Consider the following 24,805-nt stretch of genomic DNA (forward strand, 5'->3'; position numbering starts at 1 on the left):
TTGAGAGCTGTTGAGTACGAGCGCGAGACGAAGAAGTTCTTGGAGTTTGAGCGATGGAGTATACGAGCTAGACTGTGAAGCAAAAACTCACTTCTTTGCAAGACCAGATATTCCTTGAGCGGCCTCATTGCCGTCTTCAATGGTATCGATCTGACAGATGATCTCACTGCTCGACCAAACATCAAGCATAGGAGCTCTTGCACTGCGGTTTGAGTCGAAAAACCAAAGTCGGCTTTTGCATCTGGTAATTGCGACATATAATGCCTTCAATTCCTGGTTGAGAGCTGCCTCTCGATGTTCATCAAATTTACGATGAGACTCTTGGTCATCTTTGGTGATCACGTACCAACGAGAATATGACGAAGAGGCAAAGAAATCTAAAAGAAAACGAAATTTGAATTTGATGACATCACTTAGTAGAAATCACCTTATGCTTACCATACACCAGTACATCTTCAAACTCCAGTCCTTTACATTCCGAAACAGTGAGGATTACAGCCTGCTCCTTTATGATATTCTGTACCCTCTCACGATCTTCTTCTGTGCGGACTAGAATAGCCTGCTCTGACCCAAATTCTCCAAGGCGGTCACTTCCAAATAATTGAAGCAAAAGCCCACTCGTCGTAGTGTCTAGAAAAGGTATATAAGACAAAGAAAAGCGATACAAACAATAAAAGACGTACCTAACAGGAAAACCGGCAAGGACCCATCCTGAAAGCCACATTCTGACTGCAACTTATCGATTGAATCTGGAAAGAACTTGGTAATCATGTCTACGCAGCTGTTGGCTAAACGTAAGACACCATTACAGGATCTGAAGTTTTGAGTGAGATTCTCTAACGGAGGAACCAGAGATGCGATGGCTCCTTTGGTAGACAAATCAGGTCGAATAAAAGGAATGAATTCTTCAAAGAATAAACTCCTGACGTCTTCAAATCTGAATTGCACTCCTGAGGATATCGTCTGTGCAGTATCACCAGCAAAGATAAAGGCATTCATATCTCGACTGAGCCTTGAGAAGAGCAAGATTTGGGCCTGAGTCAAATCTAAGAGGAAAGGAAAATAATAAGAAGGACGAACGTTTGACTGAACGATCAAGTATCTTCTACCTTGAACTTCGTCAATGTAGACATTGGACATCAAATCACACTTGAGACCGTTTTGCAACTTCTGCCACACATGTGCGGTGAAATCTCCCAAATCCCATTCTCTCTTTCTTGCCTTTAGGGACTCATACTTTTCGAAAGCTTTAAAGATTTCTTCACGGTCGGTTTCAGATAATGTCGAGCGTCGACTCTGCGACCTCTCCTTGTATCCTTGCAAAGAAATATGTCCTCCAAATAAAGCAGCGGACGAGCCCTTGATCACTGACACAATCTCAGACCAAATTGCATCAGCACCAAACTTTTTGACCGTCTGTTCCGTCATTCTTGGTATATAGAAGTATTGAAACTATTTGACAGTAGTTTTAGTCAGTCGAGGCACACAAATGGGCACACAAAAGCAGGATGTTTTGCAAAAGGAACACTCTAACCTTTTTGAATGTCACTTCTTGATTGCGTTGACGACCTGAAGCACTATCGTTCATCAAATCATCTTCATCATAATCTTCTACTTCTATACCATCATCGACGTCTTCGGCAAGTTCCAGATCTTCGACCTCTGCCGCCAACCCGTCATCTGGTCGAATGCTGTATTCGGACAAGAATCCTTTCCCACCACAAGCATCGATCATTTCCAAGAGCTTATGAAGGGTACAAATGACTGGGTACTGAGCCTCTTTTACTTCAAATAAAACATCCGGAGATGGCTCTTGAATGCTTTCAGACGAAGTGGAGAGGGTAATCTCAACTTTAGATCCTTCCATCAGCTTCTTCACATGGGTTTTGATAGCGTCAGCTAATTTCGCAGAGTGGGTGACAAGAATCTGTTTAGGAGACGCAGGTCGTGCATCTGTAACATCGTCAGCCTCCAATTGCTTTACTGCACGAAGAAAAGCCATTTGTCGATTATAAATCCTGCTGATCATTATGGTTGTCTAAAAGGCAGTCAGGATCTGGTACGTACAAGAGGTAAAACAAAAACAGCCACGAAATCACCTTGCCAGTTCCACTTCGACCCAGGATAAAGCAACTTGTACTGGCATCAATCAATCGGCGTTCTTCTGCAGACACCTCAAATGGCAATTCCACATCTGAGATCATGTTATTATATAATAAAGTGGCAGCCGATGCTGATAATTCGTAGGATTTGACCAAATCCATGCCCTTTTGTTGGTCTTCGCTTTGTGCTTCCAGTGGCATAGAGACGTTGCTGGTAGCCTTGGTTGCATACCACGGGATGGGTGGAGTGCGTGGAAATGTCAGTGGAGCTGTCCCCTTCTTTCCAGAAGGGTCGGTAATGTAGCCAACACGACAGCTACCAGAATGCAAGGATAAGTCAGCATAGGCCCTTCCTGGTCTCAAACCGACGTCGAATTTACCATTTCTCAAGATATTCTGGCGAGTGCGACAGCAAGATTTTCTCAATGTTTCGTAAAGAAGCATCAGAGTCTTGACTAGAGCAGATGTTCCAGATTCGTATACATTGTTTGTAGTCAGTCGAGTCTAACCCGACACTCCAAACGATCTTATAGGATTGCCAGTCCACCCATCTCAGCAACTTTTTGTACTGTCCAACATCCTTGGAAGAAAAGCTGGTTTTCTTAAAGCCGCTTGCTAGCTGTGAGGCCACCGACAGAAGAGATTTTCGTAAGCCCTCGCTTACACCTCGTAGTGCATCGAGAGCTGCTCGTGACACAAGAATCTTCCAACGAGCATTTTCGAACATAATATTTAACTCGTTTGGAAGAGGTGCGGCTGTTCGTTGCGATTGACAATATTGCCAACCCGTCTCTTCACCAACTATTTCTTTCAATTTTTTTGCCATTACCGATTGATTGGTTGCTACAGGTTGCTCTTCAAAGTATACTCCACGGCTTTTGGCATCCTGAATCAAAGACTTCCAAAGTTCACTACCAGATGACCTATGTAGAGTGTAACCATCTCCTACTACCCAACATGACGACTTGGCTCTCGTCAGTGCTACGTTCAATCGTCTTGGATCAGAAAGAAAGCCAATCTGTCCATGCTGATTGCTTCTGGTAGCCGAGAATATGATAATATCGCGTTCCTGACCTTGGAAGCCATCGACAGATCTCACATCAATACTGGTCAGACCATCAATAATCATTGTTGGAGTTGGCGGCACTTTGGTTTTCAATCTTGATTCGTTATTTGGTGCTTTATGATACGTTACGACGGATTTTCTGATAGAGGCCAGATTCTGGATACCTTCTGCTATCGTTGTAACTTGACCATTATAACCTGATATTACACCGATCGAGAGCCTGAACCTTGGACGACGTTCCAAGGAGTCCAACAATCGAGCCAGCAACTGACATATCAGTTCTGCCTCAATGACATTGGATTTGCTGCTACTAGCCGTCGTCGTCTCTCGACCTTTCGTATGGATGAACGCGTAGGCAGGGTAGATATTCGTATGCCAGATAGCGGAATATCCTGAAGGCACCGACTTCGAGTCCAGTAGACGCCCATGATAAAACTGATTCCTAGGAAATAGTGATACATCTTTATGCATGCGATATTGAGTCTGGAGCATTAACGACGGGAAGTTGTTGGCCAGCAGCCGTTCGAAAAGGCTTCGACTCCAGCTGTTTTCAACTGCGAGTTGTGAAATCACGGTTGGTGCGAGCTGTTTATGATCACCAACAAGAACTAGAAGTTTCAGTTCTGCATGCAAAAGAAGCAATGTCTCTGCCTCGACAGCCTGAGAAGCTAAAGGGAGAGAAGTTTTTATCAACGGTTAGATTGTCAGTTGCGTTTGTCGGTTGGAATACTGACCTTCGTCCACAATGATTATCTTGGCTTTGAGAACTAGTGGCCTGAAAACCTTCTTGGCTGATGAGTTTATGGTGGACAGGCCTATCACAGCATGCTCAACAAGCAGTTGAGCGGTGAATTCCTTATCCATCAAGTTGTTGGCTAAAGATGGAGGGATAATGCCAGACAGGAGACTTAAAGTCTGCATAATAGCAGCGGGCTCGCGAATACCAAATACTCGGAGATCAGACAAATCGAAGTCAAGGAGAGTTGCATCAGATATCTTAATGTTTAAAGTCGTGGGCACATCCGATTGCATTGCTTTCAGCAAAGTCATCACATTCGCAGTCAAGTCCTTATCTATACCGCAAGATGTAGGCAAGTCAACCTCGAATATTTCCAATTGGCGAATGATTTCGGCAATGGTTGAATGGATGGATGTCGAGAAAAATACAGAGGCCGACAATAGAGGACGGGTGCTATTTTCGACTTTTTTATAATCGTGGTAAGCTAGTGGAAACTGCAGGAGTAAATATTCCAAATATCTTTGATATTGAATATACTTCGCGGCAGCTGTGGTCAATCGCTAGTGTAAGAATTATCGTGAGTATTTGCATGCCGTGACGCTCCAGAGTAACTTACATCTACTCTGTGATTGAGAGACAAGGAAAACATATCTGCACTCATTGCATCATCACTTCCTACCAGCACAATATCACCCAATCTCATCTTGAGTGACGGTGTTTCTGATATGAGCTTGATGAGCCTTCGTCCAATTTCTGCGATTGCAGCGTTTGTGGGGGCAGTCTGGATAGTGCGATATCTCAGCATGCCCAAGATACCAAGTAGATGTGAGAGAGTCTTGGTTTTTCCTGTTCCAGCTAGAAAAAGACATCAACACAAACCTTCAATTGTTTCATTCAATTCATTAAAGTGCTTGCCTGGACCGTGAATCAAAAGAGGGGAGAGAGTGCCAGTTTCGTATTTTTGCAATGCAGCCGTCATAGCACGAATTTGCGAGTCGTCTAGCCTTTCGATTTTCTCAACATGACTACAGACCATGTTGATCGTGCCTTGATCAATCTCGATTTGAGGTTCAGTACAAGCTCGAATCATTTCTGGAATGATGGGTGATTTGACTTTTGAGAGAATTCCTATGAAAGAGACAGTAGCGACGTGAGTATCCGGTTGTACAAAAGGGGAACATCATGAAGCCAGGAGAAGTGTGAGCATTCGGATGTCCAAGAGAGAAGCATTCCCTTGCTCACCAGATAAAATTCTGACTGATGGGGTCAAGTTTGATAGCAGTCTGCTATACAAAAGTGTAGGCTCCATTTCTTCCTTCCTGCGACTTGAGTCTTTCGTTTCTTGGGCCATTTCATCTGGTAATACTACTAGTATCTTGGCCTCTTCGCGGTGTTCAGGGCTGTCATCGTCTTTCACATCCCGAACTGATTGTACTATGCCAAAGAAACATTCACGGGAAAACACGTCCTCCAGAGACTGAAGACGAGAAGCACAGAAGAGAATCACGTCACGAGTATACTAAACGTCAAGTTAATGAATATCGGGTTGACATCTAATAACTGAACAGTATCATACCAGCTGCTCGGCAGGAACCTTGATTTTGATGATGCTGGATCCATCGTCTTTCTGACGATGAAAATAAGCAAGAAGCTTCCAGCTTTCAGGCTGAAGCTCGAGGTTTTGGCGAATGGCTTGAGCAAGAGCATCTTTGACCTTTGGGAAGTAAACATTAACAAGGTTGTGACGGAGGCCCGCGATTTCGAAGCGTGACAAATAGATGCAATCAGTTTCGGAGGATCATTTACTGAGCGAGTCAACCCATATGCTTCGCAACTGTAGTATTTTGACATTTGGAGCTTGCTGAGGAATCAAATCCCACTGCAGCTCCCTCCAAATCAATCTTTCGTCGTCAGACACGACACACGACCATCGTCTTGATCATTGAAATGACAGAATGAACATCCTCCAATGATATTGAAGACACAATGTTTACTTGCCTCTGATCTCAAGCCAGGTAGAAATGCTGGTCGGTATTCTTTGACGTTGTCGAACTGATCCGGAATAGGGATGACAACTTGACAATGGTGGCGAGGATCAAAGACATCACGGATTGAGTATTTCAGTATTTCGAGATAAAAATCATGCTCTGAAAACTATGTTTTTGTTGATGTCAAATGTTAGCTCAAATGTTATGTCAAACGTTATCAGATGATTGAAGAAACCGCCACTTCAACTGACACCACTAGGACACAAGGTCCACTTACATCAGATGCACGACGTGCTATCATATCGACTGTAACTTGGCTAGGATGTTATGCATCGACTAATGTATATACTGAAGCCGTCAAGTGTTGTTGAGCAGGCTTAAGCAGCAGCAACACCAGCCAATGAGCCGGCGAGAACAATGATGAGTTTTGAAGCCGAAAGACAATCACGGGACTCCAGGGGTTCTTAATCTGTGAGAATCACATTTGGTTGTGTAGCTATCTTTGCAGCGAATGGCACTCAGTCTTCGACGCGTCTCGTGAGCCATATTACGTAAAGTAGTTATTCGCGTGTAGCCATAGATTGTAGTTTGTCCAAATGATCAAACTGATCCTCTCGAACTTGCCTGTTTTGCGTGTTTCTTGACTTGGCTGCTGTTGGACTCGTCGATGAGCGGGTGTAGAGGTTCTTCCACGAGTAGATTCGATCTGAATAGCTGATTCTTTTGACTGGAACAACTGACGATTTTGAAATTTACACGCGTTTACACTCACATTTTTGATCTTTGGTAATTTTGTCGCAACTAGCTAGAGTTCCGTTTTACACGTTTGACACGCTTGGAACTGGAAGCTGTTGTTGAATCCTGAATCTGTGGAATCTTATCTTGACTGTTCGATTCTTCTTATTTGATACATGCCGTTGCCTGTTGAATGTGTAGGTAATGCCTTACGTAATCGCGAGGTCCCCTTTTCTAAACGGCGTCCAAACCTTCAAGCCCCAGGAGTCGACGAACTAGAGCAAGGAACCTTAGGGACATTGCATGCCAATATATAGTCGACGGCATCCAGTATTCAAGTCTAGTTAGACCGACAATGGACTATAGAATACGGCAGCTTATATTACTCTTTTGTTGTTTTCTGGGAAATGTTCTCGTCCATGCTGGTCAACCAACGCCTGCTAACGGTGCATGGTGGAATAGTACGTAAACCACATTCAAACCACATTTTCTTATTGCTCCATCGGCCCGCACATGCTGGGTTTGTCTAATTCCAACATTGCAAACCTTGGATCAAACACCACATTTTCGACCAACATGTACCATTCAACCTCAACGTCCTAACCGTACCACTGTCTAGGTAAAGGATACGATGCAGTCTCCACAGGTCCCGTAGATACATCGGGGAACGACGTCAACGATACGGCTGCGAATTGTCCTGGTTCGCCAGGAATGCTCTATTACATGCTAGATGACATGAGTGTGCCTGGTGTCCACGCTGGAAACAATACCATAACCACGCTATACAATGGCACTTATCATTTCGACGGAGTGTCGAGCTATAGTCCTGAAAAGAAGAATGGGTTGTTGAATGTCACTCCTAGAACACCTGGTGGTGGAGAAGTCGAATTCTTGTTTGGATTTCCGATGCCTGGGATTGAGGAATGTGGATTTGATGCTACCGTGAGTGTCCCTTGATTTGAGTTAGAGATTTTTTTTTTATTGACACACTCTCTTAACACGACCTAGAACTACACATTCCTTTTGATTGATGTCACTGTGCCGCCCGTGTCCTACTTTAGTATCGCTTTCGATATTTTTGATGGGACTTGCTCGAGTGTCGCAACAACAATCAGAACAGACCCAATCTTTGTGCCTGCTACCGGACGACAACAGACAATCACAATCAATTTGCACAACCTGCTGGCAGGTGGCAATACCTCAGATCCAGTACGTTTCCTTGGTGACTGGTTTTTGCACATTCGATGTTAACGTGCCAAGAAAGGAACGAACTACCTTGAACTACCGTCTGAATTTCAGTCCTCTGACTCGATTCTTGATTCGTGATAGACTGCAATTTCACGAGGAGAATACTATACAAGAATACGATACATTTATTTCGGAAAATTCTACTTTAATCCAAAGTCAGGTGCATACAGTCCCACACATCCTGGATACGACCCACACTTCTTCAGATTCACAAAGATCCGATTTGATGCTTGTGCTTATCGCACTCCGTCTCGTAAACGTGTGGTACTCGAACCGCCCAACAGTGCTATATTGTTTGGTGTTCATATATCTTATTCATCGTGAGTTGTCAGCGTGTTGTTGTATTATAATCCAGAATGGACGATAGATAACAATTTTGTTAGGAATTACTTACAACCGTACAAACAACAACCTAATGAATGGAATGCGGCCTTCCAGTCAGCGGCAAAGAAACTAGGAGCTAGCAAGACGCTGCAAAACTTTGGACCAACTGTGTTTTGGTTTTTCGTGTATGTGGAAAATCGCATCAACGGGAATCCCCGGAAAGTCATTTTTTTGGGTCTGAATCTGATTTTCCTTTTGCGGATACTCTTTAGGTCTCTTAATGGTGATTTTTCAGGAGCGAAATGGACGATATACAACTACATGGGAGGTGTGAGAAGTTTGGGTGCTGTGATGGGAATAACAATATCTTCTGGTGGATATGGTATCTCGGACGCTGTCTACAATGGTGAGCACCATTTATTTAGTGTCGTCAACCTTTTTTGCAGTGCTAAGTAGTGTTTTTCTACAAATATTAGACATTGGATACACTTGTGCCGACGTCAACAAGCGCGGAGTGCCGCTCATGTTGCGATGGCAGCCTGAATTCAATGCTAATTGGATGTCGTATGGCCAACAGCCGACTGCATTCAATCAGTCTTGGATCAAGCTGTGGACTGCTTTGCAGACTTATGGTGCTACGGTAAAGCATTTGATGTTTCTGCAAAAAAAGGAAGATATCGCCTTTTCTCATACATTTTTCGTTCGTTTTCAGAGTACGGCTCTCGTATGGGCCCCAAATACTATTGGGCCAGACAGTTCTCCTTTCGGATGGCCGTCGAGTTATAATGACAAGCAGCTGATGGATACTAATAAGGATGGGAACATTGATGCGAAAGACAGTACGTCCTGTTACTATCGATTGACTTTATTGAATTATTTTTTTTGTTCTAACCATTCCCCCCATGTTTAGATCGTAAGCCTAACAAAAGATTCGTTCACGAAGTTACATTAATCGCAGCTTGATGCACTTGGCTGACAGCATTTGGATTTGTATAGCGTGGACTCCATTTTGGCCTGGTGCCAAATATGTAGACTGGATTGGCAATTCGCTCTACTTTAAGCGAAACCAGTATTGGAGTGACGCCAATGGTGAGCAAGCCCCACATACAACGAGTGTACTCATAGGCAGCGACAGGCTAAGCTTTTTTGGTTATCATAGATGCACCCGACTGGGTTTACAAGTTTGTTGATACTGCAACAGGCAACGGAACAGAGAATTCCGACTTGTCCTTCTACAACATCTACGATTTCGCTGTTCAGCAAGGCAAGCCATATGCGCTTGCTGAAGGAGCTGCTGAATATCATTGGGGTGGTTACACGTAAGGCCCATTGTTGGGAATCGGACTTAGATTGTTTTTGGTCCCAGACTGAACCATCTTCACCTTTAGGGACTCCAACAACCCACCATACCCCGGCTCCACATCAGCAGGAATACCACGTAAACAAGGATGGTGGAAGCAACTATACATGTCGAAAGAAACTCGCCTATGGATGCCCAATTTAAAAATGGTGGCACATTTCGAGTATTTCAAGTTCGAGTCTGGAGAATGGCAGGATTGGAGACATACTGCTGATGGAGCTACGCTGAATGCGCTGGTACAGGATATGAATGATACCTCTGTAAGTGCTTGCTTCATTGACATAACTTTAAGCTGGAGTGTATTTTTTTCGTTTATGACTCTCGAACTTAACTTATTTCGAAATGATTTAGATACCAGTTGGATATATACTGGGACCCAATCAGTTTACTATATGAGTCCTGTTGTTACATCCGAACACTGTTTTCTCTGTAATTTTCTGCTGTCTTTGAAAGATCTCGTCCTTATGTATAAACAAGTTTGATTCATGTCAGTTATATCGCTTCGTGATATGATTTTACAGTCTGCATTCGCTCACAAGGGTTTCGTATTACAGGTTTGGATGTATTTCACATGCGCGTCTAAACCGATTTTTATTTGAGCACACGTTCAGAAATAAGTTTGCACTGAAGACCAGGGGCTGAATGTCATACCTACAAATTGCGGCTTGCGCCTGGATCCTTCTTTGCAGTTCCTGAACTTCGATTGACAATGTCTCATGTCTCAGATTTCAAACCCAGCTTGTTTGTCAGCTTGCAAACCGGCAAGAATAAATAATCCAAGGCCCAGGTCCAAGGCTATAAAACCCAAGACGACCTCCAACAAATTCCTACAATCAATATCAACAGAACCGATAGAGCCGTTATCGAAACAGCTACTACTCATCCGCAAAGCTATCCGCCAACCTCTTCACACACATAAAGAACTATCATGTCTTATAACGTAGTTGTTGCTGGTGCCAGTCGTGTAAGTAGAGTTTATTTAGTATTTATTGCAGTTCTTACTGCATTTCAATCAATTAATCAACTAACAATGACCGCTCGTTCTTGTAGGGGATTGGTCTCGCTCTCGTGAAATACACTCTCTTGCAGAACGATAAAGCCCATGTCGCTGCAGGCGTCCGTACTCCATCAAAAGCCACGGAGCTAGCTGAATTGGCAAAGAACTATCCAGGCCGTCTTCACATCTTCACCTTGGATGTCGACAGTGACGACTCCATCAAGGCCTTCGCTGCATCGGTCACATCTGCTTTCCCCAACGGTGTAGATGTACTGATTAACAATGCTGGTATTCTGCCTACCCCACGGGCTACTCTTGCTGATGAGTAAGTTTACTGTCAGAAAGTTGCTTGCCAAAAGCCGTCATCAAACTGTGAAATCATAAACTCACGCCCGTTCAAACCTACCAAACAGACAACGGAAGGACTTCTTGGACTCCTTCAACACGAACGCCCTGTCATCGTACTACGTAACTGTAGCTCTCCTCCCCCTCTTATCAAAGAGCACCAACGCTAGAGTCCTAAACATATCGTCTATTGTGGGCTCTATCGGCCTAGTCCCGGACACAATTCCTTATGGGGCAATGCCAGCATACCGTGTTTCTAAGGCTGCAATGAATATGCTGTCGGCTACTTTGGCTGCTGTTAACCCCGACGTGACGATTGTTACTTCTCATGTAAGAAGATCTTCCTTTGTTTTGATAGCTCATCCATACTCATTAATTTCACTTCTTTTTAGCCTGGTGTCGTACTAACGGATATGGCTGCCAGTATCGGAATCAATGCCAACGACCACCCAATCGCAATCACTACCGATGTGTCTGCTACGTCGCTGTTGAAGGTGATTGATGGGTTGACGAAGGCTGATAACGGTAAATTCTTGAGCTATGATGGAACTGCTTTGCCTTGGTAGAAAAAATTGTAGTCTAAAGCAGGAACATCAAAATGTTATATATTGCATGGCAGTAGAATAAAGATTAGTTGGGCTGAAATATGCATGCTCACGTTGTTTTAAGATCATGGTTAGTGGGCTGATTCCGTTCAAGGATCAGCTTTGTTCACTTTAGGGATCACATATACGGGTTTTACGAGACAAGTCCAACTTAAGTATCGCTTGTTCTAACACTTCCTCACTTGACACCAGCAGTAACGTTCTGCAGTTATGAAGCATATGAAAGGTCAATCCAACACTGTTTCCTCTGTGATTGTTCGTCTGTGTCTAAAATGACTTTGGGCTTGTTCATGAACAGGTTTAATCCACATCAATTACAACGTTTTGACATATCTTTTATAATCTCTATTCTCTCGCAACGGTTTCGTACCGCCGGGTTGGATATATTTTGATCTGCGGCGCCTGAATTGAGTTTGTTGTTGGAGACACGTTGAGAAATAAGACTCATATCGAGATCAGACCCAAATCATCAATCTCGTAAGCAATACTGGATGGCCGTAGATACTTCTTTGCAGGTCCTGAACTTGATTGACAACGCCTAGTGTCTGGGATTTCAAACTCAGCTTTTTGTCAGCATGTCGAACAAAGCTGCTGAAAAATCCAAGACTATAAAAGGAAGGCGATTTCAAGACCATTTCCTCATTCCATCGCAACAAGACATACCAGCTCCATAAAATCAAGCTAGATCAAAACTATCACACATATTAACTCCATTCACCACACCACAAAAACAAATCATGTCTCATAACGTCGTTATTGCCGGTGCTTCCCGAGTAAGCAGAGTTCATATATTAATTATCTCATTTCTGAGCGCATTGAATTTAATTAATCAGCTAACAGTTGTTGATCTTTCTTGCAGGGAATTGGTCTCGCTCTCGTGAAATACACGCTCTTGCAGAACGATAAAGCCCATGTCGCTGCAGGCGTCCGTACTCCATCAAAAGCTACAGATCTAGCTGAGTTGGCAAAGAAGTATCCAGGTCGTCTGCATATCTTTACTCTGGATGTCGACAGTGACGACTCCATCAAGGCCTTCACGTCATCAATCACAGCCGCTTTCCCCGATGGCGTTGATGTGCTGATTAACAATGCTGGTATTCTGCCTACACCGAAAGCTACTCTTGCCGATGTGTAAGTCTTCTTGGTAAAACAGTTCTGTTTGTTGGGTGAACGTAGTTGAAAACTTTTGAAAACATGCTCTAACCCACTGCCGCGTCACTAGACCACGAAAAGACTTCTTGGACAACTTCAATACGAACGCACTATCGTCATACTACGTAACCGTCGCTCTCCTCCCCCTCCTATCAAAGAGCGGCAATGCTAAAGTGTTAAACATATCTTCTCTCATGGGCTCTATCGGTGCTACTCACGACACGCTTGGTTATGGGCCAAATCCTGAATACCGTGCTTCAAAAGCTGCCATGAACATGTTGTCTGCTACCTTGGCTGCTGTGCACCCGGATGTCACGATTGTTACGTCTCATGTAAGAACCTCATATTGTACGGTTTTTGCAATGATAAAGTTGAGAACTGACTTTATTTTCTTTGTTTAGCCTGGTTTGGTATTAACTGATATGTCTGCCAGTATTGGAGTCAATGCCGAGGACTTCCCGATCGCCATCACTACTGAAGTCTCTGCTACGTCGCTGTTGAAGGTGATTAATGGATTGACGAAGGCTGATAGTGGTAAATTCTTGAGCTATGATGGAACTACTCTGCCTTGGTAAAGATTATTAGAATAAATAACAAGCATGCATGGTGTTTGAATAGCATAGAAATTGAATAAAGTTGCCATTAAAATGTAGATTCGTTAATTTTTTCTTGTCCACAGTTCGCTTTGTAGTCTTCTCTTGTAAATTTTCCACTTTCCGGGTTAGTGGTTACTTCAAACAAATCCATTAGTATACCAAGCTGATGAGAAGCAGGATAAGCCCTTCGGTATGGCGTCTGAGTTGGAGAATGGTTGAGAATGAATTGGCATCAAGTGAGCTAGCCACACGAGTCTTTACTATCATGCACCTATTCTCGGAACTCGCAATCTTGTGTACGCTGTTTCAAATGAACTCGTCCGTTTAGATATAAAAGTTTGATGAAAATCAAGAAGATCACTGTATTGGAAACGTGCTGGATGGTTACGTTCTAGTTGCAGTGTTCTAGTGCTAAAAGACACATGTTATTTTTGTTTGCGGCAACGCGGCCAATGTTTGCGGAACACACGCCTTGAGCAATACGTTTCCGCTCGAATTAGGCGTTATATTCAAGCAGAAACGCGTCCCGCGGCGTGTTCTTTGTCGTTCCTCAGCTCTGATAGGCAATATGGCAAATCGATGATCGATTGAATTTCAAACCCAGCATTTTGTCAGCCTAAAGAAGGGATGATGAATAATTAAGACTATAAAAAGGCAGGAATCAGAGACGAGCTGCTACATTCAATCTCAACAAGACACTCAAAGGTACACGACCGTAATAATAAGCTAAACACCCCAACCAAATCTACACCGTCTACACCGTGCCGTTTTCTTACGTTTTAAGTCAAAGCATGTCTCACAATGTTGTTGTTGCTGGTGCCAGTAGAGTAAGTAGAGTCCTTTGATTATTCTCCGATTTTCTTAGTGTGTACTGTATAATTCGATCAACTTACCACACACAATTACCTTCCTGTTTCACAGGGAATTGGTCTAGCTCTTGTAAAGTACACTCTGTTACAAAACGATAAATCCCACGTCGCTGCAGGCGTCCGTACGCCATCAAAAGCTACAGAACTAGCTGAATTAGCAAAGAACTATGCCGGCCGTCTGCATATTTTTACCCTGGATGTCGACAGCGACGACTCCATCAAGGCCTTTACTGCATCGGTCACAGCTGCTTTCCCAAATGGGGTTGATGTGTTGATTAATAATGCTGGAGTGCTGCCTGCTCCGACAGCTACTCTCGCTGAAGTGTAAGTTTGCTTGCCCAGAGCGTCTTCATCGATGTTTGAAATTATGAACTCACTCCTATCAAATCCGCCGATTAGAACTCGCAAGGACTTTTTAGACGGATTTAACACCAATGCCTTATCATCATACTACGTAACTGTCGCTTTCCTCCCACTGTTATCAAAGAGCAACAACGGCAAAGTGGTGAACGTATCATCTCTCTTGGGCTCAATCGGGGTTGCAGCCGAGACAATCGCTTACGGGGCTACACCAGCATACCGTGCTTCTAAAGCTGCTATGAATATGCTGTCTGCTGTCTTGGCTGCCGTTAATCCGGATGTCACGATTGTTACGTCTCATGTAAGCGTCCCATTGCTGAAATACTTGGCAAGATAAGACTGACTCTGAAATACTTCTCTTCATAGCCTGGTGTCGTATTAACTGATATGGCGGCAAGTGCCGGAATCAAAGAGGGCTTTCCCAATTCTATTACTACTGAAGTGTCGGCTACGTCTCTATTGAAGGTTATTGATGGTTTAACGAAAGCTGATAGTGGTAAATTCGTTAGCTATGATGGAACTACTTTGCCTTGGTAAAGGGCAATATTGTATATAGACCAAGAACCTCACAATGAGGATGCACATTAAACTGTTTCTATACTGCATACGTGTTGAATAAACGTTGGTTGGTTTCAAATATCTATACTTATTTTGGCTTACAATATGGGCTTACTCACATTGCCTGACGTCTGACCTTTCAATCAAGAGTTTGTCTAATTTCAACATTCTTCAAACTCAACTGCTGCTTTTATGAAATATTGCGTAGTGTCTCCCAATTCGTGTGATAAATGGAACGCGTCTCAATAGTTGTTGTAGTGGGGTAGTGTGTAGCGTCACGCTCCGAGAAACTTGGAGTAAACAATCCCCGCAATTTGAAGACGTGAAATTAACTCGAAGATTAGGATCTTATAATAGAGATCGTTCTATGTGCACGTGTGTCGGTGGCCACTCGCACTAGCAAGAATCAGTGCGACAGTCTCGCCATTATGTCGGTTTGCGGCTTCTCACACTTTGAAAAAAAGCCTCCTGTTTCCAGAGCAATAAGTATCATATAGCGAATGATAACTTGTTACAAACCCTGAATATTCAAGCAATGATACAATGCAGTCGTCTACGCTTTGCAGTTGCTGGCCTGATTGTGATTTATCAGAATTTCAAACTCAGCTTTTGTCAAGTTTGTCAGCTTACGAAGAAAAGATGAATAATCCACCACTATAAGTTAAAAGCAAACAGAATCAAACTCCTCCACTCAATCTCAACAAAAAAATACAACAAGCTCTATAGCAACAAGCTTAACACCCCAAATCTACCTACCTCTCCTTCTCACGTTCTTAAATCACTAATCAAACCATGTCTCACAACGTAGTTGTCGCTGGTGCCAGCCGAGTGAGTAGAGTTTTTTTTATTTTTTATTGCATTTCTTACTGCATTTCAATCAATTCCTCAACTCACAATTACCGTTCTTTCTCGTAGGGAATCGGTCTCGCTCTCGTAAAATACACCCTTTTACAAAACGATAAATCCCAGGTCGTTGCAGGCGTCCGTACGCCAGCAAAAGCTACAGAACTAGCTGAACTGGCAAAGAACTATCCCGGCCGTCTTCACATCTTTACTCTGGATGTCGACAGTGACGACTCGATCAAGGCCTTTACGTCATCAGTCACAGCTGCTTTCCCCAACGGTGTGGATGTGCTGATTAACAATGCTGGTATTCTGCCTACTCCACGGGCTACCCTTGCTGAAGTGTAAGTTTGGCTTTCTGCAAAGACCTTGATCGCGAACCTGATACCGTTTGTCAAGAACGGTTTCCTAACCTGATCACATCCATTTCGTCCAGACCACGAAAGGACTTCTTGGACGGCTTCAGCACCAATGCCCTATCATCATACTATGTAACAGTCGCGCTCCTCCCACTCTTATCAAAAAGCTCCAACGCCAAAGTATTAAACATATCGTCTCTCATGGGCTCTATCCAAGCTACCACCGAAACAATCGGCTATGGTGCATCACCAGCCTACCGTACTTCTAAAGCTGCAATGAATATGTTGTCTGCCACACTGGCCGCTGTAAACCCAGATGTTACTATTATTACCTCTCATGTAAGAGATAGCTGACATATTTGCATTTGTGCTGTTTCAAGTCTGACTTTACATTGTGTTTTTAGCCTGGCTTGGTACTGACTGATATGGCTGCCAGTATTGGAGTCACTGCCAAAGACTTCCCAATCGCTATCACCACCGATGTCTCTGCTACTTCGCTATTAAAAGTCGTTGATGGCTTGACTAAAGCTGACAGTGGTAAATTCTACAACTATGATGGAACTGTCGTGCCCTGGTAAACCAATGTAGACATCGAACGAGCTTCAGAGTGTTTAATATAGAATAGCAATGAAATAAAGATCGGGTCGGTTGGAAAATGTATGCTTCGTTTTGATCGGTGCTTAGGAAATGGTTTGGTCTGTTAGAGCCTATTAGATCAAGTTTGGTTCTCATTCGTCAAGTTTGGGCACACTACGTTGCCTCTAGCCTCTTCCGAGGGAACGCTACATTTTCTGTAGGGCAGCGTGGACTCGTTTTATTGAGGGTCCCAGAGTAACCACTCGTAAACCTCATTTCGACTCTGGAACATTTAATCGTCTGTTTCAACCGGCGCTGCCAACAGTGCTCGTTTAGAAGTCTTCAGATACCCGTTGGATATGGTCCCTGGAGCATGCAGGGTAACATTTGTGTTTTCGTCATTCCCGTCACTTCCTCGTTGACATGTCTTCAAAGGTCCCTATGTACCATGAGGCTTCATCGAGGGCATTCAGAACCTACCTTAGTCATTGTGCTTTTGCGGCACCTGTCTAACCATTTCTATAAAAAACATGTCCCCAGCAAGTTTCCCGTCGAGCTTGAGGGTTAACCTAGAAGGTAGGTTCTGGACTTGCCGTCCAATCAGCTTGAGGTTAGTGAAGTGGTGCTCGAGTTTTGAGTTTAATTTAACAGACGTCCACCACACAGACTTGTCTCGTTCAGATCGAATCCAAACACCAGTAATCCAAAAAAACACTTACTCATAAGCATGCAAATGATATATTACTTGCTCTCTGTCTTTCTACAATGTTGGCTCCATGTTACTTACACGATTGCTTATGTCTAAGAATCTCTATCGGCGTCAATAATAAAATGCTGTTGCAGTTTGTACATTCAAATCGTTGTCGACCAGCTTTTGGTTCGACAACAGCTATCATATCATCGTCCTTCGACTTGACTGGAACCACAGCTGGACGTGGTTTGACTTCTTTCGGCATAGTGGATGGCTCCAAGTCCTGCTCATTTGGCAATTCGAGTAGATTTCTTAGTATCGACGACATGGCTGGTGGCCGTTGTGCGAAGAAATAGTTGAGACTTGGAGTTGCCTCGACACGTGATGAGTCGTAACTTTTGTAAGGATCATAACCAAACTATGGTGAAAGAGAGATGTCAACCACTGCCAATACTATGCAATAATCATCAGCACATACGTAAAGATGCAGGTCTTGGACTCTCAGTCTCTCTACCCTTCCAAGGAATTCAATATCGAGAAACTGACCCAATCGGTCTGTAAAAAACACAATAGTCAGCTTTTTTGGCATCAATAGAAGAAAAGAGGTCAAGAAAACTCAATGGTACATACCCATGACGTCTTGGGACTCCAACTCCTCAAAATCATTAACACCACGTCTCAACCATCCATTAACCCAATCTTCTCGAAGTCTCATAACAGCATGAGGTACAAACTCAAAATGAGTCAACTCTACATATCTTTTCTTTCTGGCCTTGACTCCAGCATCCTCATCTGGACTCCCTCGTTCAAGCACATCTGTTACAACAGTACCAATAGTTACTTCAGCACCGTTAGAATCATCCTTGGGAGGCGGAGCAATTCCCAACTTGGATTGTACGCGTTCCAACTGTCGCCATATGAGCAAATCCCAAGCTGTTCGTAACCAATTAGACAATATCAAACATTTCTCAGCTACTTCTCGGTCGGGGAATGACAAGTGAAGCCATCCGTCCACAACGATATGTAGAAAGTCCCATGATAAATCCACTAGATGAGGAGAATGTTAAGACATATCCTTCCGACTAATCAATCCAATATTGAGTAGTGTCGTACTGGATCTAGCAAAGAGAAGACAAGATGGCATTGATGGCACACGAAACACATTTGTTAAAAATGGTTTGGTCGTTTGAAGCAACTCAACATAACAGACAAGTTCGGGGGCATTGGTATCTGCAGTGACAGAACGCATTTGATCAAATCCTATAGGTGTCCTCATTTTTGGACCCGCTAATGCAACTTGGCGTTAGATTCCAGCGAAAAAAATGTAGCTGCACCATTCCAATTCGTCCCACCTTCTTTAGGAAGCAGAAACTCTGGATGCACTGCAAAGACGCTCGTAGGATGCATAAATACGAACCTACATCGAATCAAGTTATAAAGTCAAAGAAAAAATCAACTTACAATACGTACGATTATACCTCTTAGCTTTGGTATGGAAAACATGTTCAGTGGTCCGTTTCTGTGCATTGGCGTCATCTCGTATGCCCATTTGAGGATACAACCCGGAACACAGTATCAATTTCAGTAACGAGATATCTCGATTCGTCAAGGATGCAACAGATGATTTTTCCAATAAATGCTTTGGATCGTGCTTTAAAGCAAATTCAAGTTCGTTGATGGAAGCCTCAGCAATATCTAACGTAGTACCAGACACTATGTGTCACAATAGAGTAACTTCTGTTTTGAGGTTTTGGCTTACCTCTAGGTGCTTCATCCACATCTAGGGAAGCATCATCGTCAGTTTCCAGCTTCAAAAATTTACGTTTTCCAGCTCCTTGTTCCCGTTTCTGACGTTCCAACATAGCTGTTTGCCGTCGTCGTAGTCTTGCTGCAGGATCCTGGGAAAATGACCAAACAACAAACATACGTCATTTTCGTCAAGTACGTCGAGGTAGCAGAAGTAACTTACATTCCAATCAGCATCATCCTTTCGACGTCTCTTGCCCAAAACGCTCTCTCCAGTATCGTTACCAGTTTCGTCTTCCTCCTTTGAAACTGGTGCCTCCCCTTCACCATCATCGTCATTGCTTTCAGTCAAATTCTCCTTCAACACTTGCTCAAACTGTTGGGTGAGTTTGACCATTTCATATAATCGTTGCTCTTCGACACCACGACGAATACACCATTGTTTTGTTGATTCCTACTCAATCAAATATCAAAAGGGTAAGCGGCCAAAATAGCCTCAGCTACAATATGGCAACATTCACCTGTTTTCGTGACTTCACTTGCAACCATTCTGAAAACAGATTCAACAATGTAAATGGATCACCATCCTCTGACATTAGCTCGTTTCGATTCTGAGTAGCGGAAAGAAAAAGTCTAAACAACGAAAAACTACTCGCACTAAATACAAACATACTCGTATGATGTCTAGCTTCCCTTCGTCAACGCGAATAAAAGGTGACGGTATGGACAAACCAGCAGCCAGTATAAGTGTTGGATTGATCAGGTCAGAAATCTAAGAAAGAGAGTTTCAGGCCCAACTGAATCACCAGCATCGCATTCCCTTTTTTCGGTCTCAACACACCGTTCCAAGAATCATCAACTTCCCCAAAACAACATCAACAGGAAGTATCGACAGGACACGCCCCAAAGGTGTGATTTGCTCTTGAGCATCTAGAGCTTGCAGATTTTGTAATCGAGTTATAGCGTAGGTGATGTGTTCTTCAGGTGGTGGCTAGAGAGAAAAAAACATGGTACGTCACAATGCATTGAATGTAGCTCAAGAAATTCTCCCACATCTCAACACACCTCAATGAAATCAAAACGACGAGGATCTCCCAATCCGTAAGCCCGTATCTGCAACATGACCGATTCGAGTGGTGCTCTTGAAATTTCTGGTACAGGAAACTCATTCAGTTTATCATATTCGTTTTTGGAATAGAAGCGATAGCATTCGCCTGGACCGGTACGCCCTAAAGAGAGCGACGTATTCAACTCGAGGAGGAGGACAAAAAAATCATAAGAAGGGTCTGAATGATATCTCACCTGCACGACCAGCTCTCTGCTTGGCAGACGACCGCGAAATCCAGTATTCTGCAAGTTTAGAGACACCGGTAGAGACCTAAAGCAAGTTATGTTACAACAGTTTCCAGGCTAGATAGAACAAGGCATAGTTCACTTGCGTCATGACCCATCTCCTTGACTTTGCCTATTCACATGTAATATTTTGAGATAGAAGCATGGGCAAAGGATCGTGAAGATTTCTTACCAGAGTCAACTATGAATCGAATGCCGTCGATGGTGACTATGGACAAAAGAGTTTAAATTGAAAACTGTGTGATTGAATGCCGCACTTACCAGACGTTTCGGCAATATTAGTAGAAAGAATACATTTACGAACACCAGGAGGAGCAATATCAAACACCTAGTTTCAAATCAAACATGAGCAGACGCTACAAAACAGGCCAGCTTTTGCAGAATATACCTTTTCTTGCTCAGAAACGGACAATGTAGAGTGTAACATCAAAACAATCCATTTCTTGGTATGCTGTGCATAATTTCTCAATTCATCTGAGAGTGTAGTCATTTCTTGCATTCCAGAGACAAAGACGAGTAAATCACCACGTTCAGATTCTGGGATTGTTTGATCGATGCGTTCCATAATTTGAAGATATGGTGCTGAAAAGACGAAAATGTGAGCTCTGGCCATGGAGACTAATTTACCAAACGTTTTATGGCTCGACCATACCTGCAGAGATTTTACCACCCTTGGAAGCGATGGATTGCTTGACTCGCGACTTTCGACGTTCAGCAGCTATCTTCTCATCAACCAGGTTTGGATCTTCTTTTTCACTAGGCAAATAGTGTATCGCTACTGGATACATTCGACCAGGAATCTATTTTGGCAAAACAAAGGTCAAGTCTGGGAATATACACAGACCTTTTTTGCCGTCCTCGGAAGGACCCAAACATTACCTCAATGACAGGAGCATTAAAATACTCTGAAAACAATTGAGCATTGATTGTAGCACTCATCAACACAATCCTGACATCAGGTCTAATGACCAACAATCGTTTCAGCACGCCTAGAAAGAAATCACATGTAATATGTCGTTCATGGACTTCATCCACAATGATGACCGAATACTGTGCTAGCATTGGATCTCTAAAGAGCAAGGTGGTGCGATGACTCAGACTCGTGAGCGGACCTGTCGTTGCAAACAAGCAACCAATATTCACCAAAACTTACGCAGCAGCCTGCCTCAAAAGCAACCCCTCAGTCAAAAACAGAATTTTTGTTTTGGCAGTCTTGGTCCCTTCAAATCGTACTTGATATGCGATTTCAGATCCATACACGTTGAAACTCTCGTAGCTGACCCGTCGTGCAAGGGAATAACACGCTATTCGACGAGGTTGGGTACATGCTATACGATCCCAGCCTGCTTGAATTAGGTATTGTGGGACTTGTGTAGATTTGCCGGCACCTTTGAATAAAAAGTGATGAGATCGTGTGCAATAATCAGGACGTCTCCGAAAATAAAGCTACCTGTATCAGCAGCAATCAATACGACACGGTTGGTTTTGACTGCTTCAACAATCTATCGAAAAGGCAATAAGCAGTATTGAGTGGGAAAAACCTCAATCTTCAGGTCTTGCTGTTGGTTTTTCGCTAATGGATGTCACATCACAAACCCTAGCTTTACCTGCTCGCGAAAAGCATAAACTGGTAAAGCAGCACGATCCTTTGTAACTTTTTCTTCTAAGGCAGTCCGCTTTTTCACACTATAGTCTTGAAACAACTGCAGGGCTGTCTTCATGAGCATCCATTCGGTCTCCAATGCAAAAGCAGCAATCGGCCTTCTTGCAGTATCAGCAGCGGTGATTTCATTCAAGGTTTTCGTGTTTCGTAGATTGACGTATTTGATGTAGAATTCCTTGAATTCATCGTATTGTGGTGAGTGTCGTCGAAAAGGTGGTTCTGTGGTGCCTAAGCGTAGCGTAAAGGGGTTCAGAAGTGAGCTTTTATAAATTCATCACGTAGAAAACGAGGAAAATCCGTCTTTGAATAAGCCAGCATGCCTTGAAACAAAGCTCTGTCAACATTTCTGGTCCAAGGAGTTTCATGCTGTGAGTAAACCAGCACTTTGGAAGCAAAGGATGCAGCTTCGTGCCTTGAAAACGGAGCTATTCGAGGTCCCTAATACAGGAATTGGGATTTGTTATAGATCGATAGATTTATCGAAATGCTCCAGCTTCTGGTTTCAAAAAGTTCAAACTTTAAGATCAGCGAAGCTTACATGGGATCCACGATTCGATCGTCTTCTAGATTCTTCTTCATCGGCAGCACGTTCTTGATCTGTTTCTTCCCGTCTGCTTCCGTCCAAGTTATATCTGAACGACATTGGGCATTGGAAGGACGACTGTGAGAGATCACTGCTTTTAACTCGCGACGCGTATACAAGTCAAACGATGAATGTTATAGGAATGTGCTTTATTCAAAATTTCAAAATTTATGAGAAGATCGGCAGACATTAGTGTCAAAGAGGGTCAGCATGACGCAACAATTAACGGAGACAACGGCAACCAGTGTCAAACAATAAGGGGATTTCCTTTGTATATCTCAACCGGGTTTGGAACCGGCTGTGGCCACATTAAATCCCCATGAAGGTATCAGAAGTTCTGGTACTTAGCTTACAAGACTCAAACCAAAATGGAGTGTTTTTTATCGTGTATACAACTGGTTAGCTCAATAGTGTCCTGAATTACCAGCCTGCCCGTTCAGAGCGTATTTTGCCATCTTGGTTTCAGTCCAAACCAGAAAAACCACCGAAAAAAGACAAAAGGACAGTGCTTTTTCTGATGCTCTCCAAGAGCAAGTTTATTCCAACTTGTCCTCTTGCAAGCAGTATGTTAGTTCGGTACCTATGACACCGAAAAAGCTCGTCACCTGGCCGCAAGCAGCCAATAAGGCACAAACTGACGTTCAATCCAACCGAAAATACACCCAAACCCCAAATGATACGCCAAAAGCTGTTTCCACATTGGCGCAGCTCACCAAACTCCCACACCCTACCTCCTTGTGCTATAAATGTAAGTACTTGAGCCCTATACAAACATTGTTGAAGTTAGTATCTAGTACTTCAAGTATGAGACAAGAGGAGAATGTAGATATATCAGAAAGTACAGCATCCACCGCTAGATACTCTTCTTTCGTCTCTTCACTGCAGTTTCCAACCCCATCAAACAAAATCAAAAAACGAACTACCAACTGTGCAGCAATACATACCCCAAAAAAGAACAACCACCATCCACACTCCATCTATCTACATTAGCTCCAGTTCCAAAGCATGCTGTAAGATTTTGCAACCACTTTCCCGAAGCTTTGAACTTTGCCACAACACCAAGACCTATGCACACATGTTCTGCTTACACTCGAGTCGAGGAACTAACACTCTCGATCTATTAAACACGAGCGAACCCCCCATTCTGTTTTTAGCCAGTTTGAAAATATAGCCAAGCTGGTAATTGATGGCATACGAAACCCAATCGTTCCAGTCAAGTCTTGCTACAGAGAGCAACTCAACATGGTAGAGGATATAAGAGTTTGTTTTTGCAGTGACAGATCCGCATTTGATAAAATCCAATAGGTCTCTTGATCTTGTACTCCATGATGCATCAACTGTAAAGGAGGCTGCCCGTCAAAGTCTTGATGATCCGAAGTCTTTGGGGCGTAAGAACTTTGGTCTCACAGAGAGATCCAGTCCCGCGAAACGTGAAAATGAAAGGTATGAAGCACGATTTTTTGTAACTTGCTCCTCCATAGCGTTTCTCTACCCACGATACTCTCGAAACAATTCTAAAAGGGGCCACGAAACCGTCCATTCAGTCTCCAAAGCAAAAAAATGTGCATATCATTGTAGATCACATTTCGAAAGAAATAGTTTTCGCTCAAAAAAAAGGATAACTTTGAATTCAACAGTGTTGCTTTCGTTCAAGCTTTTCGTGTTTCGTAAACTGACACGAATTGAATACAGAGTCCTCTCTCTGAAATCATCGTATTGTGGTGTGTTTCGTCGAGAGGACGGTTTAGTGGTGGCAAATGCGAGAGCAAAAACGAACCACTATGGCAGTAATCTACATGCTGAAAGCGGTTGAGAAATTCCTCGTAGGTGCTCGTCCTTGAAACAGAGCTCAATCAACATCTCTGGTCGAACGATCTTGATGTTGCGAATGGATTGGCAGTTCCAAACTTTAAAATGGAGGTATACGAGGTTCCCATTTAGATTTTA

The 24,805-nt window shown here is 43.2% G+C and overlaps 7 protein-coding genes across 7 annotated transcripts; 5 read left to right on the plus strand and 2 right to left on the minus strand.

Annotated features, from left to right (window-relative positions):
* Positions 1 to 2,478: 2,478 nt before the first annotated feature.
* On the minus strand, positions 2,479 to 3,231 carry SmJEL517_g01824 (uncharacterized protein; the record flags this gene model as incomplete). The annotated part of the gene is made up of 1 exon (XM_031167752.1): positions 2,479 to 3,231. One exon carries the CDS (start codon positions 3,229 to 3,231, stop codon positions 2,479 to 2,481), a length of 753 nt encoding a protein of 250 aa, XP_031026280.1.
* Positions 3,232 to 6,985: 3,754 nt separating this feature from the next.
* On the plus strand, positions 6,986 to 9,958 carry SmJEL517_g01825 (uncharacterized protein; the record flags this gene model as incomplete). Its single annotated transcript, XM_031167753.1, has 12 exons — positions 6,986 to 7,091; positions 7,250 to 7,572; positions 7,639 to 7,839; positions 7,960 to 8,198; positions 8,262 to 8,387; positions 8,475 to 8,608; positions 8,679 to 8,842; positions 8,915 to 9,041; positions 9,199 to 9,291; positions 9,362 to 9,521; positions 9,591 to 9,822; positions 9,914 to 9,958. The coding sequence occupies 12 exons, from the start codon at positions 6,986 to 6,988 to the stop codon at positions 9,956 to 9,958; spliced, it is 1,950 nt and encodes a 649-aa protein (XP_031026281.1).
* Positions 9,959 to 10,490: 532 nt separating this feature from the next.
* Positions 10,491 to 11,470, plus strand: SmJEL517_g01826 (uncharacterized protein; the record flags this gene model as incomplete). Its single annotated transcript, XM_031167754.1, has 4 exons — positions 10,491 to 10,526; positions 10,613 to 10,884; positions 10,973 to 11,234; positions 11,297 to 11,470. The coding sequence occupies 4 exons, from the start codon at positions 10,491 to 10,493 to the stop codon at positions 11,468 to 11,470; spliced, it is 744 nt and encodes a 247-aa protein (XP_031026278.1).
* A 776-nt stretch (positions 11,471 to 12,246) lies between these two features.
* Positions 12,247 to 13,236, plus strand: SmJEL517_g01827 (uncharacterized protein; the record flags this gene model as incomplete). The annotated part of the gene is made up of 4 exons (XM_031167755.1): positions 12,247 to 12,282; positions 12,369 to 12,640; positions 12,732 to 12,993; positions 13,063 to 13,236. The coding sequence occupies 4 exons, from the start codon at positions 12,247 to 12,249 to the stop codon at positions 13,234 to 13,236; spliced, it is 744 nt and encodes a 247-aa protein (XP_031026279.1).
* An 812-nt stretch (positions 13,237 to 14,048) lies between these two features.
* SmJEL517_g01828 (uncharacterized protein) lies at positions 14,049 to 15,023 on the plus strand (the record flags this gene model as incomplete). Its single annotated transcript, XM_031167756.1, has 4 exons — positions 14,049 to 14,084; positions 14,179 to 14,450; positions 14,526 to 14,787; positions 14,853 to 15,023. The coding sequence occupies 4 exons, from the start codon at positions 14,049 to 14,051 to the stop codon at positions 15,021 to 15,023; spliced, it is 741 nt and encodes a 246-aa protein (XP_031026286.1).
* An 813-nt stretch (positions 15,024 to 15,836) lies between these two features.
* Positions 15,837 to 16,824, plus strand: SmJEL517_g01829 (uncharacterized protein; the record flags this gene model as incomplete). The annotated part of the gene is made up of 4 exons (XM_031167757.1): positions 15,837 to 15,872; positions 15,960 to 16,231; positions 16,324 to 16,585; positions 16,651 to 16,824. The coding sequence occupies 4 exons, from the start codon at positions 15,837 to 15,839 to the stop codon at positions 16,822 to 16,824; spliced, it is 744 nt and encodes a 247-aa protein (XP_031026287.1).
* Positions 16,825 to 17,601: 777 nt separating this feature from the next.
* Positions 17,602 to 22,918, minus strand: SmJEL517_g01830 (uncharacterized protein; the record flags this gene model as incomplete). The annotated part of the gene is made up of 24 exons (XM_031167758.1): positions 17,602 to 17,931; positions 17,992 to 18,068; positions 18,144 to 18,560; positions 18,627 to 18,800; positions 18,866 to 18,930; positions 18,992 to 19,226; positions 19,273 to 19,411; positions 19,483 to 19,713; positions 19,781 to 19,870; positions 19,933 to 20,031; positions 20,101 to 20,250; positions 20,325 to 20,488; positions 20,562 to 20,609; positions 20,695 to 20,724; positions 20,785 to 20,820; positions 20,874 to 20,940; positions 21,001 to 21,194; positions 21,265 to 21,412; positions 21,492 to 21,681; positions 21,766 to 22,000; positions 22,063 to 22,114; positions 22,220 to 22,503; positions 22,563 to 22,713; positions 22,814 to 22,918. The coding sequence occupies 24 exons, from the start codon at positions 22,916 to 22,918 to the stop codon at positions 17,602 to 17,604; spliced, it is 3,711 nt and encodes a 1,236-aa protein (XP_031026367.1).
* Positions 22,919 to 24,805: the final 1,887 nt, after the last annotated feature.

This window comes from Synchytrium microbalum (assembly GCF_006535985.1).
Source record: "Synchytrium microbalum strain JEL517 chromosome Unknown SmJEL517_scf0006, whole genome shotgun sequence".
In the NCBI taxonomy this organism is placed as follows: Eukaryota; Fungi; Chytridiomycota; class Chytridiomycetes; order Synchytriales; family Synchytriaceae; genus Synchytrium; species Synchytrium microbalum.